The 20,944-nt window shown below is 42.1% G+C and overlaps 1 protein-coding gene across 1 annotated transcript in view; it reads left to right on the top strand.

Annotated features, from left to right (window-relative positions):
- The window catches only part of AGA (aspartylglucosaminidase), a 311,611-nt gene that overhangs the window by 241,367 nt on the left and 49,300 nt on the right, over positions 1-20,944 (top strand). The window contains exon 8 of the mRNA XM_078677092.1: positions 18,145-18,278. Within this exon, the coding sequence (XP_078533218.1) occupies positions 18,145-18,278 (134 nt within the window). The remainder of the gene's footprint in view (positions 1-18,144; positions 18,279-20,944) is intronic.

Here is a 20,944-nt window from a genome sequence, read left to right as displayed (position 1 = left end):
CCAACTGATCCCTCCAAGACTTCGGCATTGAAACACACTTCGGCTCCGAAATCATCAGAGCCGAAATCCTTGGCTCCAAAAACATCGGCACCAAAATCTTTGATGCCGAAAACTATGGCCCTCAAAAAAAAGACAGTTCCTCCTCCTCCCAAGGAGTCTAGTTTGGACGTTCCATCTGCTAAGACGAACCCCAAACAAAAAGAGCTGGTTATTAACCCTAAAACAGGACACCTTTATGTAAAGCTGCCAGGGTAAAGAAAACCAGAATTTGAAGATTCTTACCATATCCCTCTAAAAAGAAAGAGTATGGGGACTAATACTTCTCCCACACTTCTTTCACCTTCCTCACCTCCTTCACGAATTGACCCTAACCTTCTCATAACACCCACAAATTCCCCTCAGCCACAATCTCCAGATCAGCAGGATGATGGGGATGGGGATGGGAATCTAGATGATGACACACACGGGGATGCACCACAAGATAATGCTCCAAACTCCTAGATAGATTATAATACGGATCCTAATAATGACAACGATCCGGATATATACCCATCTAGACCTTTTCCTCCAGATAATAATGTGGGGTTTACAGAATTGCTTAATAGAGCTGTGCAGTATCATGGGGTGCAACTCCACAAGGAGCCTCTTGAGGAAGATTTCCTATTTGAGACACTGAGGGCATCACAAAAGACAACACATACACTACCTATGCTCAAAGGTATGTTAAAGCATGCAGATGAGGTGTTCAAAGATCCAGTGCGAGCTAGGATTCTCACACCTGGAATGGACAAAGAATACAAGGCAGCTCCTACAGACACAATTTTTATCAGAGGTCAGGTTCCACTAGATTCATTGGTGGTATCAGATGCTCGGAAACAAGCAAATTCTCAGTCAACGGGAGACACTTCCCCTCCCGATAAGGAATCTAAATAAATAGTTGCCTCAGGCAAGAGAGTAGCAGCACAAGCAGCCAATCATTGGCTCATTGCTAACACACAAGCACTCTTGGTAAGATATGACAGAGCTCATTATGATGAGCTAGAGCAACTGATGCAGTATCTGCCTGATGAACATAAATCCAAGGCTTATGGCCTCATTCAGAAAGGGAAACTTATTTCTAATACATCAATCAGGTGTCCTCTAGATGCAGCACACTGCTTCACGTGCTATTAACACCAGCATTCTTCTTATTCTTCTCAGACGCCACGTATGGCTTAGGGTATCAGGTTTTAAACCAGAGGTTCAAACAACTATTTTAAATGTACCTTTTGATAAGGAGCGTTTATTTGATCATACTGTGGACACTTCATTAGAAAAAATGAAGAAGGACACTGAATTAGCCAAATCTATGGGAGCGCTACAAACACCATCCAACCGAGGCTCATTTCGCCGATCCTTTTACAGGGGAGGCTCAAAGTCCATCCCTACTGACGGGTCCTCTACCTCATATAGAGGCAATAGTCAATCACCCACTACCAGAGGTTATTTTCGTGGTGGATTTCGTGGAAACAATGGCAAAGGAAGAGGAAAAGGTAATACACCCCGTACTTCCCCAGCCACAAAAAAGCAATGACTTGTTTCCCCTTCCCCCGATCATCCCACACAGTGACTTGTTTCCCCTTCCCCCGATCATCCCACACCTATCGGGGGACGTCTCTCTCAATTTCTCCCAGTCTGGAATTCAATCACATTAGACAAATGGGTTTTACAAATTATCCAGTCTGGTCACTGCCTGGAGCTTACAAGCAACCCTCCAAACATTCCACCACTAACACACAAACTATCTCCAGAACATTTACACCTACTCAAACAAGAGGTACAATCTCTTCTGGAAAAAGGAGCTATAGAGCCCGTCCCACTACATTATCAGGGGACAGGGGTGTATTTTCTAATTCCCAAAAAGGACAGTTCTTTGAGGCCTATATTAGACCTTAAGGAATGAAACCTTTACATTCAGTCCGATCACTTCCATATGGTCACTCTCCAACAGGTTCTTCCTCTGTTACAACAAGGCGACTTTATATCCAATCTAGACTTAAAAGATGCGTACTTACATATTTCAATACAACCCACTCATCGCAAAAACCTCAGGTTTGTAATAGTGGGGCAACATTATCAATTCAAAGTACTCCCATTCGGAGTAACTACTGCTCCCAGAGTGTTTACCAAATGCCTGACAGTAGTCGCTGTGCATCTGCAAAGACATGTTCACATCTTCCCATATTTAGGTGACTGGCTTATCAAAGCCAACACTCTCTCAAAATGCATACAGCACACTCAAACAACAGTACACTTACTGCACAAACTCGGATTCACAGTCATTCTGCGAAAATCCAATCTTCAGCCCTCCGACACACAAGCATATCTTAGGGGCACTGTAGATACACAAAAAGCTCTAGCCTATCCCAATCCAACCAGAATTCACAATATTCAGGCTCTCATTTCCAAATTTCAACCCAATCACTCATTACCAGCTCACGTATTCATGCAACTACTACGAATGATGGCATCTTGCATCATGATAGTTCCTTAAGCAAGACTGCCAATGCGTCCCCTTCAAGAATGTTTAGCACCTCAGTGGAATCAGTCTCAAGGTCTATTGACAGATATGATGTTGGGGAACTGCCACACTCATCGCTCTCTGCAGTGGTGGAATACACACAACCTTGCAAAAGGGCAGCCTTTAATCACTCCGATTCCACAAACACTACTAACAGCAGACGCATCGCTCACTGGTTGGGGAGTTCATTTCCAAACTCACACAATTCAACGATTGTGAAGTCAAAAGGAAAATATTCTCCACATAAATCATCTGGAGCTGTTAGCAGTCTTCTTAGCGCTCAAAGCCTTCCAAATTTCCCTTGTAGGCAAAGCTGTCCTGATACGCACAGACAACATGACTGTAATGTTTTACATACAGAAACAGGGAGGAACACACTCTCTCCAACTGTCACACCTTGCACAGGACATTTGGAGATGGGCCACTCATCACAAGATTTATCTCCAAGCGGAACACCTCCCAGGAGTGAACTATCAGATCGCAGATCTCCTCAGCAGACAGAGACAACAAATTCACGAATAGGAACTTCACCCTCAAATTCTCCTCCCCTTCTTTCAGATGTGGGGATTTCCAGACATAGATCTGTTCGCCACACACCGAAATGCCCAAACTTCGGCTCCAGGTATCCACACCCATTATCCAAAGGCAATGCTCTGTGGATAAACTGGTCAAGGGTATTTGCTTACGCTTTTCCTCCTCTCCCACTCATTCCACTAGTGGTTCGGAAGCTCAGGCAAACATCCCCCACCCTAATCCTAGTAGCTCCCACTTGGGCTTGTCAACCTTGGTTCACCACCCTTTAGAACTATTAGTAGTTCCTCATCAAAAGCTACATCTCACATTCAGTCTCCTCATGCAGGTAAATGGAGAGATTAGACATCCAGATCGCAAACCTCTTAATCTTGCGATTTGGTACCTGAAGTCAATGAGTTTGTTTATCTAAATCTTCCACCAGACTGTGTAAATATTATTAAAGAGGTTAGAAGACCTACTACACGAGCTTGTTATGCAGCAAAATGGAAGCAGTTTGTTATTTATTGTCAACCATGTCATTCCACTTGATGCTTCTATTTAAAGTATCATTTGTCATCTGCTACATTTACAACATTCAAATCTAGCGTACACGTCTATACGCTTACATCTCGCTGCTGCAATATTTGCTTTTCTTCAAAATAGACAAACCTGTCCCATTTTAGAGTGCCCACTATTAAAGCTTTCATGGAAGGACTCAAAAGAATTATCCCTCCAAGTCTTCCACCTGCCCCAGCATGGAATCTTAATATTGTCCTTACCAGGTTAATGGGCCACCCTTCAAACCTTTACATAAATGTGAACTACAGTTTCTCACTTGGAAAGTTGTTTTCCTCATTGCTATTACATCACTCAGGAGAGTGAGTGAGCTTCAGGCACTAACCATATTAAAAAACATTTTTACACCAAAACAAAGTGGTTCTTCGTACTAATCCTAAATTCCTACCTAAAGTAATTTCTACCTTCCACATCAATCAGTCTGTTGAGTTGCCTGCATTCTTTCCTCATCCAGATTCTGTGGCAGAACGGGCTCTACACACTTTAGATGATAAAAGAGCATTGATATACTACATAGAAAGGACAAAATCTTTTTGTAAGACTAAACAACATTTTGTTGCTTTTGCTACACCACACAAAGGCTATCCCATTTCTAAATCAGGTATTGCATGATGGATAGTTCAATGTATTCAGATATGTTATGCAAAAGCAAAGATAACTTTACCAATTCCACCTAGAGCGCATTCCACTCGCAAACTGAGGGCTTCTATGGCTTTCTTAAGAAATATTCCCACCGATGACATCTGTAAAGCTGCAACATGGTCCACACCACATTCACAAAACACTATTGTGTAGATGTGTGAGCCAGACAACAAGCTAATGTAGGCCAGGCAGTTTTACATACACTATTTCAAAATACTTCAACAGCTAAAGTTCAGCCACCGCTTTGCGAGATTACTGCTGTATGCATAGCATGTGATCTATAGCTCGCATGCCTCGAACGGAAAATGCTACTTAACCAGTATGCATCTGTTCTTGGCATGTAGAGCTGTACAGACACATGCGCCGGCCCACCTCCCCGGTTACCTGTATCTGTTTCAGTACTATCTTACTTAGATAATTACACATGGCCATCTCTATTCTACTCTTACTTACTCCATTCTCACCCTCTGCGGGAAAACAATCTAACAATGGAGTTGATGCCCATGCGCACTATCACCGAAAGGAGGAGTCACCTACCTTGTGACTGTAAAAGACTTCTTTGAACAAAAACAAAGTGCAAACGTCCGGGCCCAACACCAGATGGCGATCTATGCATAGCATGTGACTCTACAGCTCTACATGCCAAGAACAGATGCATACTGGGTAAGTAGCATTTTCCTTATTAGGTATTCAAAATTCAGTCATTATAAAGATTTAAATGGTCTAGAGACCAGTATTTCAAAATAAGGTAGAATAGAACTTTAACAGGAATTACCTATAGAATACAGAATATGCAAGAAGTGTGTTCCATAATGTAACCTCCTAATCTTAATAAAGAAGGATAAGTCAAGAAAGCATTTGCTTTGGCAAATCGGGTAGGATGTCCGTTTTAGAAAGCCAAATGAAGGTCTCCAACAAGAGAAATATTAATGCTTAGGCCTAAAGCCTTAGCACTCGGGGAGTGAAGATCAGCAGAGATGAAAAGGGTCTTCTAAGTTAAAGACAGCAGGCATCTTTCTAGTGCACAAGTGTGAATGAGAGAGTAAGGGAAGCGGAGAGTAGTTCTAGTCTAAAAAACACATACTATTATATTTAAACAAAATCCCTAATTTTAACATTTCAGCTCGTTCCCACTTTCAGGAGCCAGTCAGTCTTCTTGAAATGCTGAGAGCAGGTATACTCCCTTCGTTCTCAGGAAAAACAGTTATGAAAGCATGGCTACCACCTTTAGTTATTACACTGAACAGACTGTCGTTGTTAGACCCGGGATCCCTGGTTGGCTGAGGTAGGTACCTTAGGCCAAATAGGGATCTGCTTTTCCACGCCAGGGAAAGGAAGATCACTTTCTGAGATAGCCCCGCTCACGCCCTTGGTAGCTTGGCACAAGCAGCCAGGCTTATCTTCAAGGCAAATGTGTAAAGTATTTGCAACCACGCTCACAGAAATCCAATGATGGTTGACTCCACACGAGTTTTAGAAAAACGAGTATAAAGTTAATTTAAAAAGATATATGATCAGACCACACAATATAAATCCAACATATGAGTATGTGTAATATTTCTTCTGGCTGGTTGTTAGTCCAGCCAGCCCTTGTAAGTTCTGATGATATTAAGGAGCACTTCTAAACATTCCTTTGTACTCCCTATACCATGTTATGCAGTTTGTAATGCTAGGATCAGGCACTTTTGCAATGTAACAATAATGCAATGCGTAACGCAACAATCATGCACGTTTCAATGTAGAAAGAATGCAATGCGTAATACAACCACCAGGCACTTTGCAACGTAAAATAATGCAATGCGTAATACAACCATCAGGTACGTTGTTATGCAGAAATAAGGCAATGTGTAATACACTAATCAGGTAGTTTTTTATGCAGAAATAAAGCAATGCGTAATACGCTAATTAGGTAGTCCATTATGCAAAAACAATGCAATGCGTCATACAACAATCAGGTAGTTCGTTATGCAGAAATAATGGCATGCGTCATACACGAATCAGGTAGTTTGTTATGCAGCAATAATGCAATGCATAATACACCAATTAGGTACTCCGTTATGCCGAAATGATGCAATCTGTAATATGACAATCAGGTACTCTGTTGCAGAAATAAGATATTGCGTAATACACTCCGGCACCGATCACAATGTCTCTCTGCCACTCCACCTGACTTGCAGTCAGACTCTGTCAACAGTTGCCCCCAACACGGATATGGTTGTAACAAAAAGTGCAGCTCCACACTCCGGCACCGGTACTGCCACTCCCTTGGCAATACGTGCCGCGATACGAGCCGAAGCAGAGGCTTGCGCTGCCGGAATGAGAGCGAGGCCAAGAGCGTCTCCCTCCGAGCCCACACCCGCCCCAGAAGTCGACACACGTTACCTGTTCTCGTCCAGCAACTTGGGCCTCCGAGGCAATCTTTGTGAATTGGCAACGGCGGGCTCGGGCCTGCGGCTCAGCTCCAGCTCGGCTGCCAGTCTGGGCTGCTACTGCTACAAAGATCTCATGCTGCCACAGGGGACACGCACACAGTGTTGCTGAGACTCCCTTGAGCTTTGGGTGCATGATCGCCGGGCACTTCACACACAGGTCTCAGGCTGCACAAAGAAAACACGCATAGTGTCGCTGAGACTCACTTTAACTCCTGGTGCACGTTAACAAAGCAATCCTCACGAAGGTCTCACGCTGTACACGCACACAGCGTCAATGAGACTCACTTAGATTCCGGTGCACACGATAACTGGACAATCCTCACAAAAGGTTCAGGCTGCAAAAAGCACATGCACACAGCGTTGCTGAACCTTGCTTGGACTCCAGTTGCCCACGGGGATAAGTTACTTCAGGACACAGCACAGCAAAATCCTTTCGAGCAGGGGGACACAGCACACAGCAAACTCCCTTTAGCCTTTCCTTGGTTAAAACAGCAAACTGCAGGCCAGCCCCAGAACACACAGTAAGGGTCAGTCCTTTCCTTCAGCCTCTTCAGTTGTTTCTTCCTTGGCAAAGGTTCCTCTTGACCATGAACCTTGCCCACTGGGGCTTTATCTCAATATGGGTCTTCCATGTGATAGAATGTACCCAAATCACCAATCTGGTTTGATGAAAAAGATCTGTTAGCCCGTCTGTCCGGAGATGGATAATGGGGGTTAACATAACTTTATAGATGAGATAGTGGTATATATGTGTTGCAACACGGAGGCAGACAGTTCTTATTTTTGCCCACTTGGGCTAAATGTATACGTTTTAAGTGTATGCGAACACTCACAGGCGGCATAATGTCAGCGCAACTAGTTAATAACAGGCTGGTATCTATGGCAATAACCGAGTGGAGTAAGCACGCACCAGGTTAACATTATAATCTGTGGCATGTTACGGTGCCAATAAAGTTTTTGGATAAAGTAAAAAACGCAAATACTATAGCCATATTGAACTTGAAATGTTGCTTAAGTTAAGTTGTGCCAAGGGGTTCGTAACATTTATCACCTTCATCTGTGGTGGCGATACTAGCAATTGTAAATAAAATGTCAATCCTTTCAAAATGTTATATGTTCAAATAGCTGGTTAGCCGTTCAAACTATGAGTCTGTCTTCCAATACACTCATTTTGTAGTTCTGTCACGTGATGTTTGTAATGTGCACAGGTTTAAAAATGGCCACTTTAGATACGTAAAACTTCGGTGAACAAGCCTGCTGGTCAAGCGAAACGCGTCCAAAGAGTTGACTTAATAAATTTATTTTGGCCAGCACAAGGTGTCGTCAACTCGTGTTGCTTTTGCTGCGTGAGAGAGCTGAAATTTTGAGGACCTGACTACGGAGGTCTTTTTGAAGACGACACACCCGCTGTTTTGGCAGGCGGCGGCACATACCGGAGTAAGGAGGCTTGAGATATATATATATATATATATATATATTCACTGAAAAAACCATAGGTTATAGACCATATATAGTTAGGAATTAGCATTTAAAAAACCTTATTTTACTCACACAAAACCATTGAAATTCCATATATAGTTAGTTGCACTAACTATATATCGCGCACCCGCAATCCACTGCTGATCATGTCACATATTACATCATTCATGACATGGTCAGTGACATCACTGATGACATCACTGATGACATCTCAAATGACATCACTGATGACAACATCCAGTGACTGTATGTTTCTGTAAAGTTAAAATATGTCTTACATATTGAAGAATGAGTGGATGTATAAGTGTCTGGATGAAGAATTTAGTAGGTGCGTGACTGACTGTATGAGTGAGTGATTAAATGTGTCTCACTGTATGCATGGGTTAGTGACTAAACTGTCCTAATTTGTGCATCATTATGTCTGTTGTTCTGTAAACTGCTGCATGTGTTGATCATTAGCTATACGAGAGGCTATATGTGTTATTAATTGGTTGCCCAAGTATTTCTATGGGAGATTGAGTTTGTGTGGGGGTGGCTGGAAGGTGTGTGACTCTGTGCATAGATGTGTGAGCAGTTTATTCACTAGGTGTATGAGTTCAAGAGTGCATGTGGAAACAGCTACATGGGCAGTTGACTGTGTGCATGAGTGTATTGATGAGTGAATGGATATCTCAATGCTACATGTCATAGTAAGTACATATGTAAAACACAGTACATGTGAGAGTTGGCATATATAAATAACTATGCATGAGAGCCACTGAATGAGTGAGTGGTTGTATCGATCATTGTGAACTTGTATCAGGGATTGTATAAGAGAGTAAATATGTGTTAGTATATGTTTCAATAAGTAAGGTGTGTTTAACTGTATAGTTGAAGAAATGGAGGTGAGATTGTTTCTTTGCATGACTGACTGGGTGTGTGAGTAACTCCATGGATGAGTGTCTGTATACACTGAGTGTATCTAAGGTTATATTAGAGTCTGAAGAGGTTTATCGTATTAGCACAAGAATGATGTCAAATGAGATGTCATCAGTGATGTCATCAGTGATGTCATCAGTGATGTCATCAGTGATGTCACTGACCATGTCATGAATGATGTAATATGTGACATGATCAGCAGTGGATTGCGGGTGCGCGATATATAGTTAGTGCAACTAACTATATATGGAATTTCAATGGTTTTGTGTGAGTAAAATAAGGTTTTTTAAATGCTAATTCCTAACTATATATGGTCTATAACCTATGGTTTTTTCAGTGAATTTCAATGGTTTTTTAATAGCAAATATCATAAGCTGTCGAATGTCAAGTACGTGGTAAGTAAAAACATTTTCGTGTTTATGCACACTGATCTGCTTTGAATGCTGCCCCCCACCCCTCATTTCTATTAGGAGTACTCTCTCTTTGCAGATAGTGAAGGGTAGTTAACGCAGGCCTTTGCCCCCATTGTAATCCGTCGTGCCTGCTTCTCTCTCCATTTGATTGATTGTTCTCTTTGGTTCATTCTCTATTTACAAACAAGCACAGAGTCGCAATACTCTGTTTAGTCTTTGCAGATAGCTAAAAATCGTGTAAAAAAACAAAAGGAATCGAGCAAAATCAGTAGGCCACTAATGGGATCTCTTTTTGACCTCCCTAAATAGAAACATTAGGAACAACCTGTTGATAATACCAATGTGTATGTACATAAGCGGCGTTCATTTGTGTTCACAGTACCCCTTGTTGATTGTTTGAATCCAGCATTGAATTGTTCGAAGTTGGTTCTCTTAAGAATCTTCTCTGCCTGCAAACGAGGAAGAATAGGAATATTCTCTCTCCCTTTGCAGATAGTGAAGGGTAGGTAACGCAAACCTTTAACACGTCGTGCCTATTTCGTTCCTCATTGATTGATTGTTTCCCCAAACATTGACTGTTTGGGAATTGGTTCTTTTTGGAGGTATTCCCTGTTTGCAAATATATGTAGGAAAATCTTTGCAAATAGTGAAAGGGTACGTAATGCGGACCTTTCTCCCCCGTTGTAATCTGTCATGCCTATCTACTCCCCACTGATTGATGCACCTGTTTCACCCGGACCATTTACTAGAGATACGTCATCTGGCCCGACCAGAGAGCACCCCTAGTGAAAAGGACATATGCAATAATAACGAAGTGATCACTGTATCCTGTTAACAGAAACTTTAGCATGAAACAACCTGGAAAGAAAAGAATAGGAAAACGAAAATCAGTAGGCCACTGATGAACATGAACTTTTATTAGCAACGAACAAAGAAACGATAACATAACGTAATGATAAAACCTATTAATATCCTAGAAACAAGAAAACGTTAAAATATGCCAGTGGTGAGAGACCAGAAAAACAGTAAGAGAAACCAAATCACCCCTCGCTGTCCCACCGCCTGCCACGCCAAAAAAATCGATAGACTAGGGAAAATGCAAGTCAGTAGAACATCCGCCCCCACTCTGGAAACTTCCAAGGTGGGGCAGGGTTGCGGCTACGCCCAGCCGGGAGCAGCCCATATAAGGCGGGTCCTGCTGCCACGCCTCGGCCAGGAGATCCTAACGTAGGGTGTAGCCGGAGGAGAGGCCGAGGCCAGCGGGACCCGGCCAGGGGATTGCCTTTACAATGCTGAAGAGTTGCAGGGGGGGGAATGTCTCCTCAACTCTCCCCTCTCTCTCCCAGTCCGGCCGCGGTGGCCCTTGACAGTTTCAGGTAGTCCCGCCACATGCTCTTCCGGTCCGGCCACAAACAGTCGGGGGGCCGAGGCCGACGGGATCCGGCTGCAGCCGATAAACCAAGGAACCCGTTCATGGGGCCAGAGCCAGGGGCGTCCGGCCGACATCCACCGGAAGCCCGGCCCGAAGACCGACGGGACACTTCTTCTTTCTTGAATAATGGCTGCGACAACACTGGGGGGGGATGTCTTGCACATGCCTCCGACCCCCCCCCCCCCCTCGTCCTCATCGCCTGGTCCGGCCATAACAAATCTCAAGCGAGACGCCGTGGGGTGCACTGGGAGGGAGAGACGGTGCGAACAGGCCTCTCCCGCCTCCCCAGGTGGAGGCTTCCCAGCTGCACCCTCAGCGCTCCAGGCGCCCGGAAAAGGGTTCTTCCACTGTGGCCATGCTGCAACGTCTCGCCCGGCAGGGTGGAGCCCGTCCGCTCATTTGACCCCGCGATCGCCAGTAGCTACCGAACTCTCAAAATGGCGGTCGACCTGGCAAGAGCAGGCCCAGCATAAAGAAATGGCCCGGTCACTGGTTGACTCCACCACCGTAGTCCTCCACGACCTTGAAGATTCTAGAGGAGCCGCGGGAGTCTCCGACCCCCGATGGGGAATGACTGCCATGATCGCCCGTGGAGTGACGAAACTGTATCCGCGGGACGTCGCCGCTCCCATGCTGGCGCCAGCCTCACTTTGAATTACTAGAATCCTGCAGACCTCAGTTCCGGTGAAAGCACAGTGTGACCCGGTAGGAAAAATTGTTGCACCCCCTCCCCTTTTTGACTGATAGTTCAAACCACCGATCCTTTCCTTTGCCCTTTTAACAGAACTTTGGACTGCCTCCCCCTCTTTTACATTTTCTAGAGAAAACAAAACATTAACCACTACATTAGCATAGCAGTTGACACCAGAACTGTTTTCAAATTGAAAACCAACAACATCTTCAACAGAATCCTTTTTGTTTCTGCTGTGACCCTGCTACAGCACAGGCATTGTCCCCAGCAGTAATTCTGCAATGCCGGTAAGAATAGCTGTGGTGCCTACTGGACTCACTCACCCCCGCGGCGCCCCACGCCGTTATTTGCTGGGCGGCAACTTACTAGACATCACTTTCGTGCCATCTAGATTTCAGCGCGTTCTGCTGCCTTGGAACTATTCGCACAACAGACTGCTACTGACGACCCACCCCCAGGCAACATCTTCTGAATTTTCATAATTTGAAAGAACTAGTAACATGTCCTCATCAGGAATTCAAAAGAAATTGCCACGGTCTCTTCGTTGTTTAAATGTTTTTACTGTTTTTGTTTTGTTGTATATATTTATATGTTATTAAAGTTTTATATTCCTACTACTTTGTTGGAGTGCTATATATTTTTAATGTGACACATAATTGTAAAAACTTTGATGTACAAAGAGTCATTCCTGGAATCTTCCGCTTCAGGCTCGGTCCCCTCCCCAATCACAATACAGGATGGTTTTCAGATAGTAGGAACACGTGTGGTGTGACGGATCTCATCGGGTGTGGGCCTTGATCTACTATAACTCCTTTGAAGAGGGGTGATTCTTTACAGCTGGAGCCATAAACTACATCTGCAGGGCTAGCTGATAGCCTGGACAGTCGGACACAGAGGAAGAGGAGTGTCAGAGGGTGCGGTAGTGAATAGGGCGAAAGGGAGGTGTCGGGCGGGCACAGAGTGTGATTCTCAGGGAAGAGCAGCGCAGATGGGGGGAGGTTTATTGCCCATGCATAAGACAGAGAGCGGGGGTGACCAGTGCCAGGGGAAGATGCTTGCGAGGGTGGGGAGCCATGCTACGAATCGACAGCGTGCAGAGAGTGGGTCTGGTCAAGGCATCTAAAATGGCTGCCGTGCACGACAAAAGTGTGGCATTTCAAAAAAGGCAAGATGGCGCAAACAATGTTTTTCAACCCTTCCTCATTTCCTTCGAATCGAACGTTAACAGACGTTGGTGCATATTACCAAAGTTAAGCGATATTTATCGCTAACGATGCTTACCAACGAATTTTTTACCGCTAAGCATCGTCAGAAATTATCGAAGATAAACCTTGCTATTATCAAGGTTTATCGCAAATGCGATAATAAACGGCCGCAATGCATGAATATCGCTAAAAAGTCCGCGATATTCATGCATTACCGAGCTAATGCTCTTAGCCATTTTATCCACCTCCCATTGGATAACATGGCTAAGAACTGCTCAGGGCAGGTGTTACTTTTTGGAGATATTCGCGCTTAGCGCGAATATCTCCAAAAGTTGGTAATAGGAGATAGATATCTTGCATGTTGTAATGCAAATTATTGTGGTATATGGAACTCATACCATAATCTCTCAGGAAAGCAGAAACTGATCCTTTTGGGACCGCCTGAAAAGGCCTAGGGGGTGAGGGGTACTCTACTTTGCCCCCTTTTTACGTTCCAAACTATTTTATTTTACTCTCTTCTGTAATTACACAAAATAGCAGCGATAAGATGCATCGGAGACACACAGTGAGAGAAAGGAGGCCGGAGATGAAGAAGAGATGTCAAATACACATTGGAGATAATATAGTGGCAGAAGGGAAGTAAATATGAGTAAACTTACCATGTAACATAAAAATGTTGCACTCTATACTATAAGTCTCATTTTATACTACAATCACTTCGCTACAACCTCATAAATTAAAAATAAAAATGAATAATGTCTCAAACAATTTTTGATTTCTAAATATAAATTTATTCTTCAGAATTTTCTAAATTTGAAAGAACTAGTAACATGTCCTCATCAGCAATTTCCTCATGAAAAGTCTGCAATGATGATTCTTGTAACTCTATGGTCTCCAAACATTCCATAAATTCGCCATCAACAGATTGATCAAAAAAATCATTCAAGTCATCTCCTCTTTGTGACAATATTTCATTATTGGTGCTGTCAATTTCAATCAATGTAGTGGAATCATTCAAGTCATCTCCTCCTTGTGACAATATTTCATTATTGGTGCTGTCAATTTCAATCAATGTAGTGGAATCATTCAAGTCATCTCCTCGTGACAATATTTCATTATTGGTGCTCTCAATTTCAATCAATGTAGTGGAATCATTCAAGTCATCTCCTCGTGACAATATTTCATTATTGGTGCTCTCAATTTCAATCAATGTAGTGGAATCATTCAAGTCATCTCCTCCTTGTGACAATATTTCATTATTGGTGCTGTCAATTTCAATCAATCTAATGAAATCCTACACGTCATCTCCTCCTTGTGACAATATTTCATTATTGGTGCTCTCAATTTCAATCAATGTAGTGGACAATTCAAAAGAAATTGCCACGGTCTCTTCATTGTGAGCCATTTTATTTTGAAATTGCTTGCTGTAAATTGCAGAAAAAAATAATCACTTTCATTTATCGTTTTTAGTAATACATAATATAAAACTAACTTTATCAAGTATTTAGTATAACAGAAGGACTGCAAATAAATAACAGAAAACATTTTTCAAATTATCTTCAAGTGTACAACATAGTTCCCCGTACAAATTAACAACTCACCTTTTTAAAAGTAGGAGAAGTGTTAGTACTGTGTAAATCAAACACCAGAAATTCACCACCAAAAATTCCTCACAAATGTACCTCAGACAGTAGTATCACAAAATGGCTGTGGTTTCCTCTCATTTGACATATATACATAACCAATTAACTTTCATCACACACAAATACAAAACCAAAGTAACATTTTAATTGGTTCTAAATTTCAACACTTTCAAATGTGTTTTCCCCATGCAATTTTCCATAGGACATTTACATACGTCTACAGCCTGAATGGCTGAACGGAATTACACCAAACTTGGCAAAATGGTACATCAAACCTAAGAGGTCAAGAAGGATCTACTATGCCCCCTTATGGTCATTTGCCCCTTCGCTTTGGCCTCCTCTTGTCTCTCGATCCTACCGAGAGACAAGATGGCGGCCGCTACGGACTGTTTGGAATGTTGACAGACGCCGGAGAACCAATCAGCTTCGCAAAGCTCCGTAACGCGAAAAGTACGCGAAGCGGAGCGCTGTTACAGATATATATCTTTTTTTGAACGTTAATTTCTCAAAATCCACTGGAGCACATATATTGAGACCTAGCAAAGGCACATCGGGCTACCAGTCCCTAATATTTTGCCAAGTTTCGTGCAAATCCATTCAGCCGTTCGATTATTGACATTTAGATACGTCTACAGCCTGAATGGCTGAACGGAATTACACCAAACTTGGCAAAATGGTACATCAAACCTAAGAGGTCAGGGAGGATCTACTATGCCCCCTTATGGTCATTTGCCCCTTCGCTTTCGCCTCCTCTTGTCTCTCGATCCTACCGAGAGACAAGATGGCGGCCGCTACGGACTGTTTGGAATGTTGACAGACGCCAGAGAACCAATCAGCTTCGCTTCACAAAGCTCCGTTGCGCGAAAAGTCCGCGAACCGGAGCGCTGCCCGGTCCGCTGTTACAGATATATATCTTTTTTTAAACGTTAATTTCTCAAAATCCACTGGAGCACATATATTGAGACCTACAAAAGGCACATCGGGCTACCAGTCCCTACAATTTTGCCAAGTTTCGTGCAAATCCATTCAGCCGTTCGGGCTAAAAGTGAGGCCAACCGCCCTATGGAAAACTCAATGTTAAAAACACGTTTTGGGACCCCCCTTTTTTCTCGACCCCCCTGGACGAACCCCCCCCCCCCCAATTTTCAGGGGCTGCTCAGAAACAAAATGTGCCATTTTCCTGAAAATTTCAGCCAATTCCGTCCACAAACGCCAAAGTTATTCGACATAGAATTTTCAAAAATCCCATAGAGAAAAAATCCTAACTATATATACCTACTGGCGACCGCCAGTAGGTAATATATATATTTATATATATAAATATATAGATAGATATATATTACTTTATTTCAAAATTATTTAATAACGGTTTTCAATTTAAAAATAAATGACTTTATTAAAAATAATTACATACATTTTATACATAGACTTAAGTAACATTTAACACATAATATAACAGTTTTACTTTAGCTAGGTTTGATTAAAAAAATATACTTTAACTTACTCTACTGAAATTTAATTTAAAATGTTACATTTTTTAAAATTCTAAATGCAATAAACATTTGAAAATATTTAACATACAACATTGTAATAATTATTTTTTTAAACTTTAATACACTTTTATTAATGTTACTATGCTGTGACATAGGGAGATCGCAGGCCTGATTGCTGAGGTGTCTATGAAATGTGTGAAACATTAAGTAAGATACAAAAAATCACTACTTCTTGTAAGTTACGAGTTGTTTGATGTTTTTTATTGACTCCATTCCCAATTTCACACAATACTACATTTTTGAGTAACTTTGCACTCGGAAATGGGGACTAGATGAAAGGAGTATAGTTACTCAAGTGTAAGCATAACTTTACACATGTAGATTTACTCATGTCTAAATTTACCTTAGTGAATAGGTCCGATTTTGTACTAAAGGGCATGTGTGGTGTAGAAGGTCAACATGTTTCTTGCCTATGGTAGCCCCTAACGGGTTTCGTGGCAATTCATCAGGACTGATAGTTTCAGAGAGAGCATCTAAACTTTTCACACTACCGCAATGCTGGTTCTAAAAGTGAGAGGATACAATAGTTACCAGCTTTGCAAATGAATACCAGGTCAGATTTACCTAGACCTCATATGTTGCAGGTCTGTGATGATGGAAGCTTTAAAACTGTGCGCTTTGTTACTCACAACTGAAGGTGGTGTGACAACTAGCCATGCTCCTACCCCGGCTCTGCATCCTGGGCTCTGATCCGCATAGTGCGAAGACCCCTTCGGATATTGCGCGCTCTATAAAACTATATGTGTATTTTGGACTCTGCACAATAAGGCCCCTTTTAGACTCTCTTGCCAAGCACAGGCTTAGAGCAAACTAACCAACTAGAGACAGGAAATCTGGTGTAATATAACCGACAAGCTACCTGATTGCGGCCCCCCACACCTCCCCCCTCCCCAATAATTGTATATACACATTTCTGTATATTTTTTAAAAGGGAAGGCATTGTGGGGAATTTTGTAAAATCATGTAAAATGCATAATATTTCTATTGCTTCACAAAATGTTATCACAAATTATAAATCGTATGCATTCATATATTTGAATAATTGATGCACTACTAAACTATAATGAAGCAAATGTTATGTCTTGTACATGTGCAATCAGTACTAAATGCAGCACATTATATGAAAAATATGCATTCAGATACGTGAATAAATAAAATACAATGACGGTACATAAGCAGAATAGTCAAAGATCATGTTGTAATCAGTAGATCTAAAATATATAATTGTGTTACCTATTAAGGCAGAGGCAATTGTACCTCATTCACTGAGTGACCTCATAAAAATAGCTAATTAAAAACTGTGGGCTTCCCACTATGGATTTATAAGTAGGTCTGCATATTGTTTGTATACCTTCGAAACAGAAACTATCCCTTTTCCAGTCACTAAGTTGTTGGCTATCGCTGAAAAGTGCTGAATATATGCTGAAAGGCTTATGGGAGGCTGCTTGACAATGTGATACTTTTAGCTACTGACGAGGGCTCTGTACAACCTGAAGGTCACATTGTAAAGTACGTTAAGTAGCATGCAGACAGGTAGCTTGACCTGGACTATAAGAGTGTTATTATAAGTGGAGTATACACATTTATGCTCCTATCATGAGCAGATGTAGTTAAGTGCTCAGCACTCGTCATCTGGTTCAGCCAGCATCTAGCGATGCCTCATGAGGCTGACAATCGGTGACCTCTGTAGGTAACCAGATAAGCAGGACACCACAGCTCACAAGGTTGAATTCCGGCAGATCAACTAACCCTCCCACAGTCAGTATATTGAATACCATTTGAGGTATGTCATGGTGGCACCTAAAAGAATTGTTACAAAGTCTTTGAAAGCAGGGACTCTTAATTTGATGATGATTTGTCAAACTCTGCAATTGCTGACAATATACAGCCCCTTTGAAGCACACAACGATTTTATGTGATTCTCCCCAAGAAGGTGTCAATGAATACACAATTCTGCAGTTGTTGTTCTTAAGGGATTTACACCTATAGTTGTAGATTAAATGTTTTTTTCTGTTGTTGTCTGGACTATAATAAGATCGAACTAACATATTCACCATGTAGTAATCTGTCTTCTTTCCTTAAATTAGTTACCAAGCAGTAGAATATATGAGCGCAGGAACAGACCCCACCACTGCTTGTCAGAAAGTTATTTCCAGGATCCAGAAGCATGTTCCACAATTTTTTGGGGCAGTCATCTGTGCCAATACAACTGGGAGCTATGGTATGTTTTCAATTTACCTTTAGATGCATAGTTTCCTGTACAATCAATGTCTAGTATTTCGTATGCACTCCAGTGGGTTTGTTATTGTTAGAGCTTTAGCAGGCTCAAAAGTCGTGTACTTACCCTGGAGAAGACTTTTCTGAATCTGGGGTGCTGCGCCATCATGTTGACAGCTGTAGGGCATTCCTTTGTAGCTCTGTGATTTATCCTGGAGTAAGGCCTCAGGGTAACGCATGGTAGTGTCTCCTTGCATCTTCTAACATCACCACGTGGATTTTCTTTACTCTTGCCACCTCCTTTCATGCTGGTTTGCGACATACCAAAAGGTTTACATGCAATACAGTATACTGCTTGGTTCTTTTTTTAGGATGCTTATGTACTGAATGGGAATGCTGGCCTTTGTCCCCAACATGATTGGGAAGAAGTAGTGTCTGCTAGAAGAGATAACAAATAAAATGAAACTTCCGCATTTCTTCTAGTAACTGTTCTCAACAACGTTCTACGCCTTGCTCCTTAACTCACTCACTAGGTCTAAGGAACGTTTTTATCTGCAGCCTATCAACACTTTTCTGCCAGTCTTCACACATAGATTTATATTTGAGGTACTGTAGTTTCATTTTTGATTGTCTAAACTTAAAATTTTGTCTATTAAAAAAAAACAACTTTTTTATTGTCATGCATCTGGCTCCTCTCGGTTAATAGACCGCCTCATATCTGGGACATGTAAGGGGATGGGTTGTGTGATCCACTGGTGGGCTGTTGAATTATAGCATATTTGGACACATGCATGCAGCAGATGTTTGTTTTCTGTGTGTAAACTGGCAACACCCACCTTGGCCGTACCCAACTACCCATACATCTATCCTGCCCTTCCTGATACCGGAGTATCTAATAGGTGGGAGGAGGACTCAAGCCAATTCCTTTGTCCAGAGTACATTTCTCTTGCCCAGAGTTAATTTCCCCCAAACCATTTGCTGTGCTGTCTCAATTTCCTACAGAAACTGGAAGAGGTGGCAGACTGCAATAGATCAGATGATGTTATGCCTGTGCCCAATACGCAACACACCAAGGATCGGTCAGAAAAGACCAGACTTGACCCTCAAAAACTTTAAACATGGTAAATCATGTGCTGCAAGATTTGAGAATGGCTCTACGTTTTGAAAATTGCAGACCTCTGATTGGCTATCGCTTTCCCCCTTGGCATCAAGAAAGAGTACAATAAATGCACCCCACTACAAATACTAGATACGTTTGATGTCATTGATGATTCACAAAGGATGCTTGATAGTCAGTGTAGGAACAGCAGACAACTCAACCAGAGGTGGAAACTCTGGGTGGTAGACATTATCCATCTAGATTGGGGCTAAGCCTCTAGAGTCACTGTAGTAGGTTCTTAAATATTTAAGAACATTAATATAAATAAAATCCGGAACATATGAAGAGATAAATCAATAAATGGAAGTTTATTCCAAAGAGTGGACCCACGACTGCACAGGTCAAGATCTCGAGCAATAATGCCTAACACAATATAAGTTCTAGTGTAGTGTAGTTCCTATATTCCCAATAGGCTCTGCGCATTGGAATAATATAAACAGCAGTGTAGACGTAGGACTGAGGTCGACTAGGTCTCTACTGACTATATTAGACATAATTAGTTTTGCCAGCTAGCTCAGAGGTCACTAGAAACTTTCTCGAATGTTCAGGAAAGAGTTAACTCTCCTGATTTAGACAAGAAGGGATTAGCTTCTGACAACCGCATAAACATGACAACTTTGCTCCCTCAGAATAAAGAGTGTATCTCTAGAGTCGTGTGAAAACAATAGACGGTTATTTCACTCAGTCAATCGTGCATACTTAGTTTCACCAGAGTGCAGAGAAATAGAGAGACGGGCGTTTTCAATAAAAGGTGTTATTTATTGAGCAGTCTTCTTTCTCATGCAAGAGAAATGAATTGCCACAATTGCAATACTTATCATAAAGTAAAGTGTGTACAGTAAAAGGAGTATTATGAAATAATACTGTAAAAGCATTGATATGGTTTCTTAGCCATATGATACTTTAAAATGGATAAAATATATATCTACATAAAAACATTAACTAACGTACTCAACTGGTGCTTCTAATCTACGCCTACCCCGGTGTACCTGATCTAAGCCTAATACGTGGGAAGGAGTAAGTAAGTAGCAGTTTTAAGTTAAGTTGGTTTTTACCAAGGAATCTGAATCAAGAATTCTCTTAAGGATTTAGTCAGCTCCGTACCTTGGTAATAGAATGTAGGAGGGCTTGTATCTCTCTCTCAGGACTCGATCTCCCAGCAACCCGCAAGGGTGACTGGAAACACCGGAGCATGATTTCTCGGCTGGAGAAAAGACAGCGTCTCTCTCAGTGCATCAAAAGGGAGGGGCGGCTTCCTTCGGCTCCTAGCATCAGCTGGGCTTCCGGGCAAGTAGATAGCCGCTCTGCTCCAAACCACTGTGTGTTTGCTTAAGGCAACTGTTGGTATATTTATACCTGAAAGGTGCTGGGTTTGACGTAAGGTTGGACATAAGACGTCACCAAGAACTAACAGTTCTTTCTGACTCTAGGAGTTCTTGTGCAAATCAAAACAAGAGCAGGGGGATTTCCCGGGCTGCTGGAGGCTTGGTTTGTTTAAAGAACGCGTTGTA

This window comes from Lissotriton helveticus, chromosome 2_1, assembly GCF_964261635.1.
Source record: "Lissotriton helveticus chromosome 2_1, aLisHel1.1, whole genome shotgun sequence".
NCBI classification, from domain to species: Eukaryota; Metazoa; Chordata; class Amphibia; order Caudata; family Salamandridae; genus Lissotriton; species Lissotriton helveticus.
This window is presented reverse-complemented; position numbering and strand designations above follow the sequence as displayed.